This window comes from Lutjanus erythropterus, chromosome 17, assembly GCF_056507025.1.
Source record: "Lutjanus erythropterus isolate fLutEry1 chromosome 17, fLutEry1.hap2, whole genome shotgun sequence".
NCBI lineage: Eukaryota > Metazoa > Chordata > Actinopteri > Lutjaniformes > Lutjanidae > Lutjanus > Lutjanus erythropterus.
In genome coordinates this window covers 21722579-21741930 of record NC_139333.1, presented here as the reverse complement: position 1 = coordinate 21741930, position 19352 = coordinate 21722579, and the positions used below count along the sequence as shown (strand labels likewise).

Genomic DNA, 19352 nt, shown 5'->3' with positions numbered 1-19352 from the left:
ACTGGTTCCTCTTGTCTTGGCGTCTGCTACCATTCCCAACCCCACATATGGTGGAGTCAGCACGGAGCTCATCCTCTGCGTGAGTGTGTGTGTGTGTGTGTGTGTGTGTGTGTGTGTGTGTGTGTGTGTGTGAGTGTGCGCGAGTGCGTGTGTTTTTGTGAGAAAAGCACGCACATGTGTAGACAGCACGAGAGAGGTGGAGGGACAAAAACAATGGAGACAATTCAGAGAGAATTCCAAGTGCGAGTGTGACACTAAACATGTGTGTTGTGTGTGTGGAGTGTGCGCCCATCTGTGTGTTTTTGCCATAAGACAATGTGTTAAAATGAGCCGCTTTGATTGCCGACGCTTTATGAGTCACAAGTGATGACTCACAATCCACCTCCCCTGAACACGCACTCATGCACTGACACACAAACATACGGACGCACACACCTCGTTCCCTCTCCTGCCTTCATCCACTGACCGTGAAGAATATGTGCAGGCAGCCTTACTCATGCATATTTACACTGAACACACACACTCACTCACCTACTCAGCGGGCACTCTCTAAAGGTTATTGTGTGTGAGTGTGTGTCTGTTTGTCCGTCCGTTCACGTAAGCGCGCGTGTGTAAAGGTCACTTCAAGCGAGGCTGACCACTTGTTTATGCCGTGCACAGATTGCCAGATTGATATCGAGAGAACACTTGGACACATGCAGACAAACAACGTTATTAACTGGACAACCCGCCTCAAAGCTTAAAATAAATAAATAAATATCTTAAACAAGCATCGCTGCCAATTACGTCCAAGAGCCACTCCTCGATCCTATTCAGAATCTACAATCACTCATTCACCCAGAACCCCTTCACGGTCTATTCTTGGCCAGACAGAGAGAAGAGAAAGGGCAAAATCTGCTACTTGGCTTTAAGCACATTTTCCATCCAGATTATTGCTGCTCAATACTTTTCAAAAAAAGAAAAAAAAAATCCATTTCCCCCTCTTCCTTTGGCTGCTCGATACTTATGAAAATCCAATTTGGCTCCCTCTTTTCTTTCTTCCCTCCACAATTCGTGCATTTTCACCCACTCAAAGTGATTAGTGATCTGTGGGTATCGTTTCCAGGGAGAATGATAGCTGTGTTTTATGGAGGAGGGGAAAGGTCCAGGGCTCCCCATCAGGGCTGATGTCCCTTAGAGAATGACTGGGCTGGGAGGGCAGACAGGAGCACCGCTGTCCCTTTGCAGATACAGGCGGTTGCTCTACATCACAGGAGAGAAGACGACTCACTTTATCTCTCCCCCCGCTTCCTCTTTCCCTCTCCACTCCCTCTATCATTCATTCCTTTAGCTCCCCTCTCTCGCAGGCACAGTCGCTTTTTCTCAATTTCTCCGGCGCACACACAAGCAGACACACACATGCTATATATCTTTCTAAGACACCCCTCCCCGCACCCAATCCGCCCCCTCAAAGAAACTCATTTCAGCTTTGCGGGCTCCTCAAAAAGCCTCTTTACGCTGAGCTAACCTAAGCTAGGCTTCGTCTGCACCATTTGACAGCCTTTACATCTCAGTATGCAGAGCAAAAACACACTCGCACAAGCACACACGCACGCACACACACACAGCTCTTTCATGTGTACAGTTTCTGAAAGAGACTTCAAAGGTTTTTTCTAAAAAATAAAAGAAAAAAATCAGCCACAGTTCTACTTTCAGCCTATCACAATCCAAGCATCCGTAATAGTGAGGGCATCCACTATACACAAATACACTGAATACATTGTGTAATAATGCTGCAAACATATGTTAATACATGTCGGTCCTTAAGAAGGTGATTTAAAATGCTGAGCATAAGCCAGATGAAGCAATTAAATTTTCACTGCCACCTGGATGATTCATGGCAGACATTTTAAGGCAGAAACTTCAGCACTGGGAGCTTACTAAGCAATCAAAACACAGCTCAGATAGAAATATACTTGTCAGAATAGAGATGTCTCACTGTGATAGATGGTAGAAGACATAATTTGCGCTCTATTCAAGATATTTCTATCCACCGGGCTTTCATTAAATAGCACATTTCACTGAATACGCGGCCGCCCTGTCTCAATGGGAGACAGCCGTCATCACGTCCTCTCTCATCCAATCAAAGAGCACAATAGACGCAGATCAGCCTGTCACGGTCAGGCCTGTCTTCATGTGGGTCAATCAGTGTATTCATCAGCGTCATGCAGGGCCGGGCCGATCCAGCAGCACCTACCTTCAGATTTTCAAAAGCACCGTAGGCCCGGAGCTCCTATTCATGCATGCACGCACCCTCGCACACACATGCATCAACAGCTTACCTTACCGAAAAATGAAACATTCCGATTTAACCGCAAATAAGAACTTGAAGCTCTAAAGGTCTGCATTACCATACACACAAGAGCCTGTCAATACATTCAACTTCAAAACCATTCTGAACAGCCCATTAGCCATACACATGAAAAAAATCAGGGGGAGGGGGGGTACCTCTGAGCTTTCCTAAAATTCACAGAGGGTGGTGTCCCAAACAGTGAGAGAGAGGGCAGGAACAAGGAAGGGGGAAAAAGAAGAGAAAGAGGGCAAGAAGAGAGAATTTTGTTCATCAGTGAACAATTTTCAAAAAGCAGCGAGCAGTGGTTGCACTTGTTTTTGGGCTGTGTTCAAAAACACTGGACAACTTGGGGGTTGAGGTATAACAGCGTTGCTTTCATACGCAGTGAACATCTGTTCGGAATCACATGTGCTCGCCAATGTGTGAGCGGGAACCCATGTGAGGACCAGCGACGGCAGAGCAGAGCAGAGCAAGGCATGCTGGAAGCCGATGAAAAAGCGCACGGATGAATGTGGATGAGTGTTCCTGTGAAAACTGCCACAGTCGCTGGTTTAAACATGATGGGAAAAAAAAGCACACATGCATACAGATGTCCGCCTATATGTCGTGCACACACACACACTCACTCACTCTTCCATCCCCTCGAACACAAAGATGAGAGAAAATGAAATGAGGTGGAAGAGTAAAGACGTATTCAAACCATCCATGGAGTCAGTCGGTCCATTCTTAGCTCCAATTCCATGACCACATCTAACCCAGCCAAGCACCGTCAAGCTGGACCATCCCACATCAGCAGCCATGATTACAGTATATCACAGCAGAAGTTGCTCTCAGGCTCATCAGTCTCTTAAAATAAGTAATCTTAAGGCCATATTTCATTTATTATCATTTAATTGTTCCACTGCAAATGCCCAAGAAGTCATCCATTTCAGTTTAAATTAAAACTGAAATTTCTGATGAGACCAAATGGGACCGTTTTAAAATGAAGAAATCTCAATTACAGGAGAAAAAAAACTGACCTTACTTCTGTGCCTAGAGAGACAACTTCCTCCTGCGCCAGGTGGTGATGAAGTGTGGGGTGGAGGGGGGGATACAGGGAGTTGTGAGTGTGGGAGTGAGGAGGAGGTAAGGGGGGAGGATGATGGTATAGCAGAGGACAACAGGAAGTGAGGTAAGAGGAGGCCATACCTTGGTCGCCAATCATCAGGTGTGCCAGACCTTAAAGGAAGACAAGAGCACAGTCAGCACAGCAAAGGTTCATGGGGTGTGAAGTGTGTGTGTGTGCATAATATGTGTTTCTGTGATACAGGAGTTTGTCAATGACATGCTGTGAAGGCTAAAGTGTAAAAGTGTGTGTGTGCAACTGGGTGTTTGAGTCGTCTAAATTATTCCAAATGTCTAAAAAAAGACACTTACTCATCCTAGGCAGCGTTCCTACGCACAAACAGGTACGCACACAGACGTTTGCACACAGCTATGACCTAGCTCATATACGGTACAGTATCTGTGTATGCCTAAGTCTCTGTAACCTTGAGGCTAAAGCCACTTCAGATGATTACACATGGGGATGTAGAACTTACCAGATGTCAGCAACCAACACCTACATACTCTCACAGACCAACATGTACATTTACGCTGGCTACCTTGTACTTTTATTTCCATAACAGAGAATGTAATGAGAAAATGAAGGCCAGAAAACAATAATATAAAGGACAACACTGGCATGGAAAACATATAAATGGTATAGAGAGGGTGAGCAGTGAAAAAAGATGACGATAGAGCTAAAGGAATGTGTACTCAAATAAATATTTCATAAATTCAAGAACGTAGAAAAGAGGGAATCAGATAGAGACGAGGCAAAGAAAGAGATGTTTGAAAACAGACAGACAGACAGAGATGATTAGATAGACAGATAGATAGATCAACAGACAGATAGACAGATAGACAGATAGATAGATAGATAGATAGATAGATAGATAGATAGATAGATAGATAGATAGACAGATAGATAGAAGTGCGACCTACCTGGAGTGTAGCTGTGCTCTGGAAAGGTGTTGCGGCCGGCCGAGGAAAGAGAGAGACAGACATTCATTAACATGCATGCTAAGCCCTTGGGTTACCATGGCTACTTACTGTACATGCACACCCGTCCAGGGTTACCGTGGTAACATACATGCAAAGTCCACGCAAACGTCACAATGGATACCATGCTGCACTGGTAGCCAAAACTGAGGTTTGTCTAAATATATAGAAAAGCGGCATTAAAATAATGCACAATCTCTCTCTATGACTCGACATGTGTGCAAATACACTTACATAAGCGCACACACACATCATACCCACCCACACTTGTAGATAGATACAGAGGGTGGAGGGGTGTGGGGCGGGCAAACATATACTTTCCTACCTGTATGTTTGGATTCAAGAGCCGTTTTACCCCAGAACTTACCTTGCAGCTGCTTCCTCTCCCCAGAGCCCCCCGACAGATAGCATGCAACACGCACACAAACACACACACACATTCAGTCTCACAATCTCTCCCTCACTCACACACACAGGCACACACACACTAACATTGACTATGGCAGTAATAATGATGTGGAATAGCAGGAAAACATGTAGGGATGGATTAGCAGTGCAGGAAGACGAGGGGCATGCATGGTTCAATACTGGGATTGGAGTGTGTGTTTGTGTGTGTGTGTGTCATTGTGTGCATGTGCAAGTGGTTGTATTCTGAGCTGTGTGTGCTCATCTGAGTGTTTCCTTGCCTCTGCCCTTGTGCTAGTAGCATGGCAGAAACAGGTGGAGCCATTAGCATGCTAACAGCGATTTGCCCTCAAGGACAATGCAAGCCAGGCCAGGCCTAACAAGCCAGGTTCACTCTGCCTTCACTGGAGGGCACAGTGGCTTTAGACAGTAATTATATTTATGCATAGCCCTGCCCAAAACTCTCTCTACTAGATTTTGAAATATCTCATAATAAGTTTTTTTTTTTTTTCCCAAAACTTGACACATTGTTGTGCACTGGAATAAAAACCTGATAAATAGCTCTCTTCTCACACTGGTATGAAAAATGTAATATACTGTCTTTCAGGGGAGAAATAATGCTATATACAATATTACATTGCTTTGCAAAACTTTCAAAGCTTGTCACAAATCTGCAAAAATATGAGTGTGAACAAAAGTGGATCGTTAGGGAGCCTTGATGTAATTGTAAACGTGTACGGAAACTAGCACTGCCACAGCCAAATTACTTATTTCTGGCTTCAAACACGGTCCTAAGGATCCGTTTTTTTCCTCTAGAAGAGCAAATTCATTCCATATTAAAGATTCATAACTGAGTTTTTTTTTTTTTAATTTTCAGAGGGTTATAATTTTATCTCAGAGCTTTATTGTGCAGCCTCAGTGAGGTTGCCGGGTTCAAAATAACAATAATTTCAAGGTACCATATAAGAGATAAACCTTTATACCCGACTGCCTTACTCTTAGAAAACAGCTACACAGCCCAGACTCGCATACTTGCAAATAATGATCACCCTCATTTCTAAAGAGACAACTATGGTCCAATCAACACTTTACAAAACCTCCAATCCTGTCAACATAATAGTTTTCTTTATTCAAAAAGGAAATTTTGACCTGAGCTTTCCCTCCTTTTACTCCCTCTGCCCTCCACTTCATTTCTTTGAGAAAATACTTTTAAAATGTTCTTCTCCAGAGTGCTTCAGTGCACCTGAAGAGAGATTTCTTTTGACATACATAAGTTTGTATGAGTTATTCATTGGTAGTGATATTGATGCATGGATATTAGCTCAGCCTGGTTGGAGATATCCCACTGAGCCGGCATCTTGTTATACAGAAATGAACTGAATGAATTTTATGCCACAACACAGCACTCCAAAACACTTAAACCATCCACAAAGAATACATCATCTGCTCATCTTCGCTTTCAGGCCTCTCTGAGTTTCTGAACTATTTTCAGAGAATGAGTTTGATGATTCAGAGGGGTCTAAGATAAGAACCAAGAAATCAGAAGATGCTGTTGCACTCTGCTATCCAAGGTTTATGTTTTTTGTTAACAGGTCCCGTTTGCTGCTGTTTATATCTGCCTGAAAAGATGCTCGTTCATTGGAATTACACCTTGAATCTATTTCCTGAGCTTATGTCCATGAATTAGCGTATTATCACTACCAGTGAGTAGCAGCAGAAAAGACACAAAGTAACCTTTTAAAACCAGTCATTAAGCTCTCAATTTCCTCTATCATCTAACCATCATACTCTAAACCCTGCAGGAATTTCTGAAATATTTAAAAGATTCTAGTGAAAAAACAATCTGAAGTAATACACTCATACCGACACTCAAGAAGCAAGCTTTGTATTTCCAATGCAGTCTCACAGCAGAATTCAACCCAGGAACAACTCCTCATTATGTTTCATCCCAAGCTGCATTTTTATCCTGTGCAGAATATAGGTAAGGCTGGGCAATACGTGTGAAATTTTATCCATATTGTGATATAAGACTACACACTGTCCTAGATTTTGGATATTGTTGTATCATGAAATTGCACAAGCGTTGCCTTTTCCTGATTTTAATGCTATATTACAGCAAAATAGGGGTAAGTATTGTTTTAGTTTTAAAGATTCTGGTGATTATTACATAACGATTCTTGATTCTGATTCTTTGTGTGAAATGCTAATGAACTTGGACAAATGTTACCTGCAGAAACACTGAGCTAGCTAGACAACTGTGCCGATGGTGGACTTTTTTCTGCTTTCTTGAATATTCTGGGGTTTGCTTCAACTACTTGACGGAAACAATAAAGATTCCCATTCTTGTAAAGTGTTTTGTAGCATAGCATTTGCTAAATTGAGGTGGTTGCTGCTACTCACACAATTCTTGCTATTCACCTGTTAGTCAAGCAGCATAGCAACAGCTGAGATTGAGAATAATGTTAGACTCGTTATTCAATAAGACAAATGCATCAGGAAACAGGAAGACATGCATTCATTCAACTCGCATGTCTTCAGGAGCAGACAGATAGCCAGGTCAATATACAGTAGATATTTGCAGTACATGGTTTAATTTTAAACTAGCGAGAGTGAAATTTGTGTAAGAATCAATAACTAGAATCGAAATTGAAACTTTGATTATTCGGAATCATAATTCGGTGATATTTTCCTTTTTTTGTAATCTGTCCTCAATGCCCACCTCTACAGAAAAGAGATGCAGTTTTCTGTTTCTGTTGTTTCAGTTCTGGCTGTTCTATTATTTGCCTTTACCAACTTAGTCATTATATCCACATTATGATTATTTATCAAAAATCTAATGGTGTTAATATTTCATGAAAGCTCCAATAGACGTCCCTGTAATATTCTCAATTCATCAATGTATACGGCCAAAAATATTCTGATATTGTCCACATCACCCAGCCTTGATTTATATACTATTGAGTAGTTTAACCTACTGTTACAAAATCTTATTGCAATTAATTTGACAGATATTGTGACATGATTCACACTTGATTATTTTTACATCACAATTTTCAATTTTGCTGCAAAAAAACTATTCAAACCAGGATGATGTGACATTTGTTGAGGGTTGCACATATCAAACATGTTTTCTTACATTTGCAGACCCAGATTTGTTGGCCAGGGCATCACTGCAGATCCACAGTACTTCATTATGACGCTTTGGTCACACATTTTACCTTCATCAAAAAATTTCAGCTCCTGCAATTTGGATATTGCACTTGGTCGTATTGTGTTTTGATAATACTTTTGATTTATAGTGCAGCCCTGTTCTACAGCAAGGCGTCATTTTCTATAAGATCATGACTATCTTAGAATTTACAGCATGTTATTTGAGACAAAATGTGTTTAATCAGATATATATTGCAGCATTGCCTCTAAATATTGAGATATATAACATATCGTTCAGACTTTAATATAAGCATAATTTATTCTGGTAAAGCTATATGATTTCACAGGATAGGAAATCCACTACAACCAAATATAGTACATCCATCCAAGCAGACCTCCTAACTGGAACCATTTTATGAGACTACTATTACTAACATCAGCCACTACTGCCAAGAGAAAAAATTATGTTAGCACTTGTTCTCCACAGCCACACTTGGCATCATTCACAATTGAAATGTGAGTCCACCTCTAGGAATATAAAACAGCCCCTTAAAAGGTATAAGTAGCCTCTTGTTGGGCGACAAAGTGCCAGACCAAAGCAGGTATCTGGTGAGAGCATTTATGTAAAATGTCTGCACCTCTTATTTAGCCTGTAGAGCTACACTGATATTAGGTACCTCAATGGTGTAGTGACTAATGGCGCTGCTGGAGCCTGCACACTGTGTGAATGTGTTTCTGTGTGTGTCTGTATGTTTGTGTTACATGTGTTTGTACAGGTATGTGTGTGTCGGTGCTCTCTGTGTCTCCCACTGTGCCCTAACCAGCAGCAAAACAGCAGACTGGATTAGACTGGCTTGGATCACACACGATTCTCAGCGCAGCACTGAGATTCTGCAGAGCACTGATCATAGCTTCACCTGTCACTTCCTGAACGTACAGACACCTCACAAACAAAATCGAGCATTGGGGCAAATAATGGTTGTTGTCTTTATTGAAAAACCGGACAATTATTTTGGCTTATTAATTAATTGTTTGGTCTATGAAATGCTGAAAAATAATGAAAATGCAAAATCTTTCCCAGAGTGAGGTCTTTAAATTGCTGATTTGTCTGACCAACAGACCAAAAACCAAAGATATTCAATTTATGTTGATGCAAAATGGAGAAAAAACAGCAAATTCTCACACTTTAGAAGTTGAAACAGTGGAATGTTTGCTATTTTTAATTAATGTACCAAGTATCTTCAATGTAAAGCTGCAAATAACAAGAATTTCCTAAATTAACTATTTATTTGAGTAATTGTTTTGTCAATAAAATGTCACAAACTAGTGAAAAAACCCGGTTTTCCACAGCCCAGTTTGATAATTTTAGATTTTAGAACTCAAAGATATTTAGTTTTCTATAATATTTGACAAAGAAGAGCATAATATGCTCAGATTTTAGAAGCTGAATGAGGAGAATGTTTGGCATTTTTGCTTAAAAAAATGTTGGCTGCAAATAATTATTTTCATGATCATTCTGCATTTTATTTACTTTATAAATTGTTTTGTCTATAAAATGTTAAAACGTGAAAAATTCCTGGTTTTCACAACTCGGTGATGTCCTCAGAAAGCTTGTTTTATCCAATATTAGTTTTGCAACAAAGTAAGTCAATTCATCGATTAGTCGAATGCAAAAAATTTAGTTGCGGACTACTTTGATAATCAATTAATTGTTTCAGTCATTTTTGAAAGAAAAATGTCAAACCTTTGCTGGATCCAGCTTCTATAAAGCAAAGATTATCTGCTTTTCTTTGTCATTTATGATATTAAAAGATGAATCTTTGGGTTTTGGACTGTGGACTGGACACAAGAAGTAATCTGAAGATGTCACTTTTGGCTTTTTTTAAAGCATTTTTCATTATTAATCTATTAATTGTGAAAATAATTAGATAATCAATATTGAAAATAACAGTTGATTACAGGTCTATTTAAGTTCAGTTTACTGTCATACATGACAAATAATAGCATCAAATTCTCATGTTTTTGAAGCTGGAAGCAGCAAATGTTTGACATTTTTCCTTGAAATTATCAAAATAGCTGAATTAATTTTCTGTCAAGCAACTAATCAATTAATTGACTAATTATTGCAGCACTGCTTAGATAATTGATTATTCCTCCGTCAATCAACAAATCACTTCTGCACTAGTGAGCATAATGCACCAGCTACCTTCCCCACCTGCTTGGAAAACTAAGACCAGTGGTCAAGAGACAGTCACTATTGCCTTAAGGATGCCTGTCAAACACAACCATACATGCACACACACTCACCACCACAAACATGTAAATACAGTAGCTTTGAGTGGCAGACATGATGCCTGAAGTCAGTCAGAGCTGAGATAGAGCTGTACGCAGCAAGGAGTCCGGGAAGGGAAGGCTGGAGCTGAGGAGTGGGGGTGGGGAGGAAGGAAGAGCGAGGACGGACGGAGAAACACTCCTGGCATGAGGTCTCCCTATTAGTCCTGTCTCCATGGTAACCTAGGCCATCCCACTGTCCACTAAATGCTAGGGTGTGATACAGTGGGTGGCTAAAGGGAGGTGTGATGCTTACAGCGGTGCAGGGTGGGGTGTGAGGTCAGGCCGGTGACAAACGGTGGCAGCGCAGCAAGGCCACTCAGATGCATTTGTGCCATTAAAATATCAATAGCTGGGGCCAAGCTGAAAGGTATCTTCAGCGTCGAAAAGATATTTTTAAAAAAAAACATACGGGAGGAGTCGAGAGCGCTATTGATTAAGAATGTAGATTTGCTCTGTGAATGAACTGAAGCAAATCTGACGACACACACAACTAAGCAGGGGGAAATGAAAGCATTTGCAGCACTGGCCATAACAAGGTAGCGGAGTTCATTAAGCAGCTGTTTCGTTTTTGTAATGGCCATCATTACAGTGCCCTGTGTATTGGCACTTGTATTGACCAAAGGCTTGTTTGACAGTAGTAAGGGGGGGGCTGAGATTTTAAATCATTTGTGAAACAGCATTTTTCTTTTTGCCTCTTACACATAAAAGTTTTATTTTTCTATCAGGTGGTTTATTGTCACAGTTCTTCATACTTATAAAGTGCTACTGACAGGATACTATTTCCTCTTTTATAATGCATAAGAAACACATACTATACACACTCACACATACACAAACAGAACATCTTCACAGGCTGCAAGGTGTTCAAATTAATGGCAGGCAATAGACTGTGCACACTTCATTTCAACAGCCTATGTATGGTACCTGTGAAGGCCATCTAGAATCAATGAAATCCATTAACACAGGCAGCCAGATATCAGCCATGTAACAAACCACTGATTTCCAGCCTCTTAGCCTAGTTCCAATTAAAGTCTCTCAACACGAGCCAACAAACACATCCATAATGGATCTATATGGTTATTGTGTTTTGCCAAACACACCAACTGAGTTCATCAAGGCTTTAACACTGCCAGCAGCCAGGTAACAGGTTTTCAGTGAGTTCCAGGAATTTGTCTCCAAATCTCCTGACTCTCAAGCTTGACGGTCTGAATGCAGCTCAGAACAGCTGTTCTCAAGATCTCAGCTCCGGCTTCACTAAACTGACTGCACTTCTTGGGAGGGGGCTTAGAGCTGAGCTCTGGAGGTACATACTAAATTGGCATTATCACTGGCAGCCATAAAAAATCAATATCAAACATAATCAGTATGCATGTCTTGCACTGTTTGTGAAGGCTGTTGGTCCATACACACCACTTGAAGGCAGCTATGAAAGTGTGAATGAAAGATAGATGTCTACACTGAAGGATCTGGTGTTTGGAACTGGAGGTATAAATTTGGAGATATGAATCCACAAAAGTCATGTGCACATGTATATTTAAGTGTATGTGTGTGTATGTAAAGAATGAGATGTATATGATGGGTCAGCATGGTTCTGGGCCTTACCTTCGCTGCAGTCGTTGCCTTGGTAACCGGTGTCGGAGCAGTCGCAGACGGCCTGGTCGTTGACCACGCTGCACACCCCTCCGTTCTGGCACTGGTGATCCGGCCCACAGCCAGCTGTTACTGTGACGCCCTCCGAGCTGTCCAGTGTCACCAGTGAGCCGTTGATGCTCACCGCCGTGATCCAGCCACGGAAGGCGGGGTGGTCCCGCACCGAAGGGGATGTGAGGCGCAAGGGCGAGGAGTGGAGTTCTGGCGTCACCCCGCCCATGAAGGTGTGGCTGAATACTGTCATGTCTCTTCTCTTGCTCTTCACTTCTGCCCATCCCTCCAGTCGCCCGTCCACCTCCAATGAGGTGTTCCTCCAGTCCCGCTTGACACGCACTGCGTGCCAGTGCCCGTCACTCACCGCCACGCCTGACTGCAGCTCGGCTGGCTCAGCACAGAAGATGGAGAAGCGCAGGCGGAGGTGGCCGTGGAGAAGCAGCAGCTCCAGGAAGTCGCAGAAGCCCTCATCATCCAGGTAGAGGAGGAGGCCCTCCTGACTGTGAGTCCGCAGGCTGAAGCTCAGCACACTCTCGCAGCAGGCGTTCCACACCGGGAACCGCCCCCACTGGCTGGACACGCCTCCAAACTCCAGGACCTCCCCTTGGGCTTGGCCCCCCACGCTGCACAGGCACAGCCCCAGGAAGAGCAGGGGGGCTGCCGCCCAAACACACACCGCCATCACACTCATACACACACTCGCTCTCACACTCACACACACACAGGAGGAGATAGAGGCTAGAGCTGGGGTGTTCCCTCTAGCCTACAGCTCATGGTGACTACTGTAGGGCACTTCGTAGAACACCTTCTCTGTGTCTCAGATGCACCCTACTTTCTTGGTAGCGCTCTTTACAAGAGGAAGCTCCTACACCATACAGCTCCAGTGGGGGTGGGGGTCAAACAGTAGCTCCCGTCGTCCTCTCAGCACACTTGGGGAATCTTCTTCTGCCTTGGCCTGGTGTTTGTGTCTTCTCTGAGATGTTCAATGTCTTCTCTCCTTTCAGTCTTTCATTCTTCACTTCACACATATGAGACTCCAGGTGTGTGTATTTGTGTGCGCATCTATGTGAGTGTTAGATACGTGACGAATAGGATGTGAACTCCATCTTTGTGCCCTAGATAGGGCCTTATCCCCATGAAGGCAACTCCCCACGGAGTATGAGTGTGTGTGTGGGTGTGTGGCTCACACATTGGTAATGGAGAGAAATGACACCGTCATAGCAGAATTTTCTCCCCCTCTTCCCTGTCTTAGTAGGGCAAAACTTAAAGTGTGTGTGGGCAAAATATGCGTGTGTGTGTATGTGTAAGTGTGTGTGTGTGTGTGTGTGTGTGTGCGAGTGAGGTATGTGTGTCTCTCACTGCCACGTCATCACTCTCTCCAGCGACCTACAGAGAGAACAGAGACGGCACAATCAACCAGGGTCACACACACACACAACACACACACGTAAACATGCACGCGCAAACTCCCGCTTTTATTCTCAAATTACTCTCTCTCATGCATTTTGTACACACACACACACACACACACACACACACACTGACATCACATTGTCACATTACACATTTAACAGGCCCAATTCAAGACGGAATATGAACATACTGAACATACATAGAAGAAAAAAAAACATTTTTACTTTCACACAACACACACACACACACAATAAAAATGACTTAACCTGGACACATACTAAACACATACGGTGTAAGCACACCACATACACATTTACATATACAAACAGCACCTCCTCAGTAGAGCTCCCATCATGCCGCAGGAGATTTTTATAAGGTGGCATACCTGCAACTGCCTTAACGTATTGAAGCATATTTTTTAGTCACTTCTGAGACTTGACAGCATTTTTGCACGACACCTTAACCAACGCCCGTTGTTTTTTCATTTTTTTGGCTTGTTTTTATGCTCCTTTTGAATTAGTTACGGTTAATAACGGGTAACGGTCGAATTCTGTTAGCTACATCACAAAGAGCGGGAGCAGCAGCACCGCGCGCGCTGCGGCGGATGACTCAAACCGCCTCGCTTCTTTATCGAATTAACGGCTCATTTTCTAACGGGTGAACACATTCACACACAGAGGCAGAAAACAATACATATGAGCTTTAGAGGTAGGCTACACAGTTTGTTCTGCGCGTCTTCAACATTTTGAAAGAGGCGACATCATAGTTATTGATAGACGGGGGTGAATGAATGCGGTTGAAATATCGATTCTCGATTTGCGGCCATACCTCCTCTCCATTTTTTCTCCTACGCGCCCGCTGCTTGACTACACCGGGGGTTCAGTCAGTCTCATCACCTGCGCTGTAACTGCAGCTTATTTAACCGGTGACACGGTAATTAGTTTTTTCTATCGTTTTAATTGACACCACAACCTGTAACGGTGTTGTGACAGCCTCACCCTGGCAGGTAAGTTTTAAAAAAACAACCAATATTTTCCCCTTAATGCGGGCTAGAAAACCGACCTACCTTACTCGCGTCCTGTGGTTCCGTGGCAAGAAGAGTGCGGCGTACGACTCATCGATTTCCCTTCCCATCTGAGGAGAAGCTCAAAGCACCCGCACACCCGGTGGTAGATAGAGCCGGTGTACCGGACAGCAGGGACAAAATTATCACAGGCTCGCCTCCAAGCGACAAGGTGCTATTGGTCTCCCCCCCACACTCTCTCTAGTTCTCCTTCCCTCTCTTCCCTTTCTCTCAGTCTGACTCAATGTCTCTCTCTCCTCTCTCTCCGCTCTCTTGAGGAGGAAAAGGTGCAGTCTGATGCTCTCCGCCAGGCAATTTTTTTTCCCCAGGATGGCAAAGTCATGACCCGCCCTATTCTGACTCTGATTGGCTAGTATTCGATGCCTTCGGTAGTTTGGGTCGTTTGGATTGGGTAGATTTACCCTGGTGAAAAATAAATATGCTAAGTACATTAAATCTTAGCATACTTGGGAGGCACTTACAGGCAGACTATCAATATACTTTAAAGCGTGTATTTTGGAATAAATAATTTTGTACTACATATATTTTAGTTGTAATTAAATAGTAGAAAAGCATATTAATATTCTTGTACATGCTAAAGTGGAACAACTTAAAGTATACACTTCACGTGTATGGATTTGTATGTACCAATAAAATTAAAGTGTACCTTGTTTATTCTACTACAAAGTATACTGATGTACAACTTTAAATAAACTTGAAATGAAGTGCACTTTTTGTAAGGATACCTTTATACACTTCTAATGAAGTGAAAATAAAGTACACTTTTAGCATACTAATATTACAAGTATCACAGAGGACTTGAATTCTACCTTTCAAAATTAAACTAACTTACAACTACAGCTGCACCTAATGATTATCAGTTATTTTCTCAATAGTTGTTTGTTACATAAAATCTCAGACAATAGAGAAAAAAATCACTACTGTTTCATAAAAGCCCAATGTGATGTCCTAAAAATGTCTTGTTTTCTTTACAACCCAAATATTTTCAGTTTACTGTCATGAAGGATTAAAGAAACTAGAAAATATTCACATTTACAAAGCTGAAATCAGAGAATTTGGATATTTTTCTCTAAAAATGCCTCCAAAAGTTTTATCAATTGTTGATTAATTTAATGGTCGATTAATAATTGATTAATTGTAGCAGCTCTACCACTGTAAGTATTTGTGATTTATGACACTATTATACAACTTACACTTACAGTATAACACCTTTCTTGTAAGTACACTGAAATACCACTTTAAGTATTGCAGAAATAGTATAAAGTCTTCTTCTCTTGTACCTGGGTAGGCATGAAGAGTGCGATTGGGTAAGAATATGAGGTAAGCCAATCAGAGGCAGAGTAGGGTGGGACATGCCCTCGCCATCCTGGAAAAAAAAATATTTGCCTCCCAGAGACTCGGCAGAGAGAGCGTCACGTGGTCGCGAGAGAGCGTGTGTATGTATCTGTGTGTGTGTGTGTATGTGTGTGTGAGAGAGAGAGCGAGAGAGAGAGGGATCGAGAGGATGGGCGGGGCCGCGCGCTGCTGCAGCACCTTGGACAGCGCGCTCTCACCGCCCGCACGAAACAGAAGAAACGCAATTACCGGAGGCAGAAAATAAGGCGAGAAGCGACCGGGGTAGATCCGAGTGATTAAATCCGTGAGTGACAGTGACGATGGCCTTTACCTCTCTCGTGCTACAGGAGAGTAAAGGAAGACAGCGATTTAGTGAAAAAAGAGTGGGGGGAAGGACGTTATGAAAAGGAAACAGAGAAAGGCCGTCTCAATTTACAAATCTGTTTGTCTTTCCCTCACACACATTTTCACACCGTTACGCTCACGGAACACACACATTCATTTGAACAGACATAAACACGGTTCTGAATGGACAAATACACTTTATGGTCAAAAGTATATGGACACTACACTTGTGTAGTACTTGTACTTGTGGTTTTAGCAAGGCCCCCTGGTTCAAATGAAGGAAAATCTAAAGTTTATAACATACAGTGATATAGTTAAAAAAAAATGGTTTGGAGGAAGGCTCTTTCCAGTTTCAGTATGACCATGTCCACAGTTACAAAATCAGGTCCATGGCGAGTTTGGTGTGGAGGACCTTAACCTACCTAAGCTTGCCTTTACATTGTCCTGACCTCAACCCCGTCTAACAAATTTAGGATGAAATAAACCACCAGACTTTATCATCCAACACCAGTGCCAAACCTCACAAGCGCTCTTGTGCCAGGGGTGCAAGTGTAGGCAGTGTATTTGCACCAGCGCCCATGGGATGGGGCAGCACAGAGATAGTGGGCTCTCCAGATGTGTTGGGCAGAGAATTGACCCTTGTAAGTAATTTACAGAAGTACTCAAACAAGAACTTACATTACATTTGAAGTAGAGCTATTTACTATATATGCCCTTAAAAAAGTGAACCCATTTCTGTCATGGTTTTCATTTTTATTTTTTTGGAAAACAGTCTGTAGGAATCTGTTCCAAAATTATATGCTGACTCAACTATTTTTAAAAAAAAGTATATATTTAAAAACTAAGCAGTTGAATTAATAAATTGTTATTTTCTTTGGTTTTTGCCATATACAAATGAGCAGCAATGATTGCTGGGTAAAATGTATGTTGATGCTGTGAAGTCTATTTGATCATGTGACAACTTTGGCCATCGGAGCGCTCTCAATGGTTCTTATAGCTTTATTCTGACCTCTTTCTTAAAGCAAAACCCTAAGTAACTCATTTGACTGTAAAAATCCAACACATTGTTATTAAAACATGTACACACATAATGACGTGTGTATGCAGCCACGTTCCAAAATCTTATGGAAAGCCTTCCTCAAAAAGTGGAGTGTATTGTATGTTAGATTATTGTACATGGAATGAGATGTTCAATAATCACATATGGGTGGAACGTTCAGTTGTTGGGCATATAGTGTATGAGATCCAACTGAGGTTAACTCATTAGAGCCGCAATGATTAGTTGATCAGTCATCATGATTAGCTGATCAAAAGAAAATTAGTTGCCAACTGTTTTCATAATGGATTAACCAGTTTAGTAATTTTGAAGAAAAAATGTCAAACATTTGCTGGTTCCAGCTTAAATGTAAAATTGCTGCTTTTCTTTGTCATTTATGATAGTAAATGACGAGTATTTGGTTTTTGGATTGTTGGACAATCCGAAGACATCACTTGTAGACTAAACAACTAATTAATCATGACAATAATCAGCATATTAATCGGTTTGTTGCAGAACTGATTTGTGTGAGATACATTTTGATTCAAGCAGTAAAACAATCACATATAATGTTTAGGTGCTCTCATACTTTTGGGCATGTAGTGTATTTACATTCATACTGCACGTACAGATATTAAATTTTTAAATCAAATGAGAGAACACACATGCAGATAGGGATTTTTCTAGCATGTCCCATGGAGGGACTCCAGCTGTGTTGAGCCCAGCTCAGAGGTGCTCTCCCTGAGCTCCCCGAGCCAGCTGCTCCTGCTGCTCTTTTTTGTCTCTCTCTCCCTCTCTCTCAATCTGTGTATGCCTGTCACTGACTGGCCGGCACATCTGCTTTATACTCCTTTTACTCTGCTTTAACACTCACCTTCATCGAGTGCTTTAACCGAAGGAGGAGGAGTAGTAGAGCTAGAAAACTGGCAACCAAAGGCTGGGGCTTCCTGTTAGAAGAACAACCCTGACCTGATGCAGAGATGCTGATTCAAGATGAACTCAACAGAAACGATGAATGGAGCAGCATTCACCACTTAAACTCCACAGCCGTCAACTGTGCATACATCATTTCTTTTTTGTACAGTAGTGGTCATCTTTATGTGTCTGTTTGCAGTGGAATGTACTGACTGTGCCGGCTGTCTGGTGCTGTGAGATATTTGCTTATGTACATATTTACTCTAGCAAGGCAGACGGCTGCTGGAGAGGCAGTTGAGCCACAGTATATCATATGACCACACAGCTGGAACATGAAGGCTCACATTGATTTGAGCAACAGATATTAACGCGAAAAGGGGGTTGACCACAGAGACCAGCACTGGGATAAAGACGGGAGGTCTGAGCATGCAGTTGTGCACGTTTTTGAGAGTGTTCGAGAGGAAAGAACGAGATTGGGAGGAGGAGTTACTATGGAAACTATCTCAACATCAGCACCTGGTTTCCCATTGGACTGACCACCACCACCACCACTCCTCAAACCTCCCTCAAACTCTCCTCCTCCTCCTCCTCCTCCTCCTCTCTCCCCCCATCCCCGGGCGAGGCTGACCTTTTGGACCAAATGGCATTATCAAATAATAACGTTCTTCCATCTCTTCCCTGTGCAATGAAAATGGAAAAATCTGGTAGATACATGCTCTTAGTCTAGAGGACCATGTACAACCAAAATAAAAAAATAAAGATTAGAATTACTGCCCTGACAAAATTAAAGCTGAAACGAAATCATGGTCAAATGATTCACATTTAATGCAGTGAGATGTTTATTCTAAACTACAAATATTTCAAAAATTCTCAGTATTATCAAGCAACTTTTGTCTATTGAGCCACGAATGTGATGTTTTCTTGAAATAAGTGAGAGTGAAATTATCTGCCAGTGCAGATTATTTCAACTGCTTCTCAAAACAAATCACCCTTTTTCAAGCATTTTCAAGAAATGCACGTTAGTATCTTGAAAGAGGACATAATGAAGCTTCACCGGGCAACAGATGGTGAGGCACCAACTGCAATGGCACCGTAACCACCATAACTGCCAAATAAAACTAACAAAGATTTTAATGAAGTATTTTGTCAAGTATAATTTCCTTATATAGACTTATGCAACATTTTTAATAATTTTGTACAGTAGCCTGTTTTTTTAAGATACACAGACCAGTGTAATGGTATTGTAAGCATCCTCAGTTCGCCTAAATGTATGCATT

The 19352-nt window shown here is 42.0% G+C and overlaps 1 protein-coding gene across 1 annotated transcript in view; it reads right to left on the bottom strand.

Moving 5' to 3' along the window:
• nrxn1a (neurexin 1a) overlaps positions 1–14698 on the bottom strand; it is an 85807-nt gene extending 71109 nt beyond the window's left edge. The window contains exons 1-4 of the mRNA XM_084741093.1: positions 14427–14698; positions 11906–13333; positions 4358–4375; positions 3521–3550 (exon numbers count right to left, since the gene is read on the bottom strand). Coding sequence (XP_084597219.1) covers positions 3521–3550; positions 4358–4375; positions 11906–12638 — 781 coding nt within the window. The 5' untranslated portion in view covers positions 12639–13333; positions 14427–14698. The remainder of the gene's footprint in view (positions 1–3520; positions 3551–4357; positions 4376–11905; positions 13334–14426) is intronic.
• Between the last annotated feature and the right edge of the window lie 4654 nt (positions 14699–19352).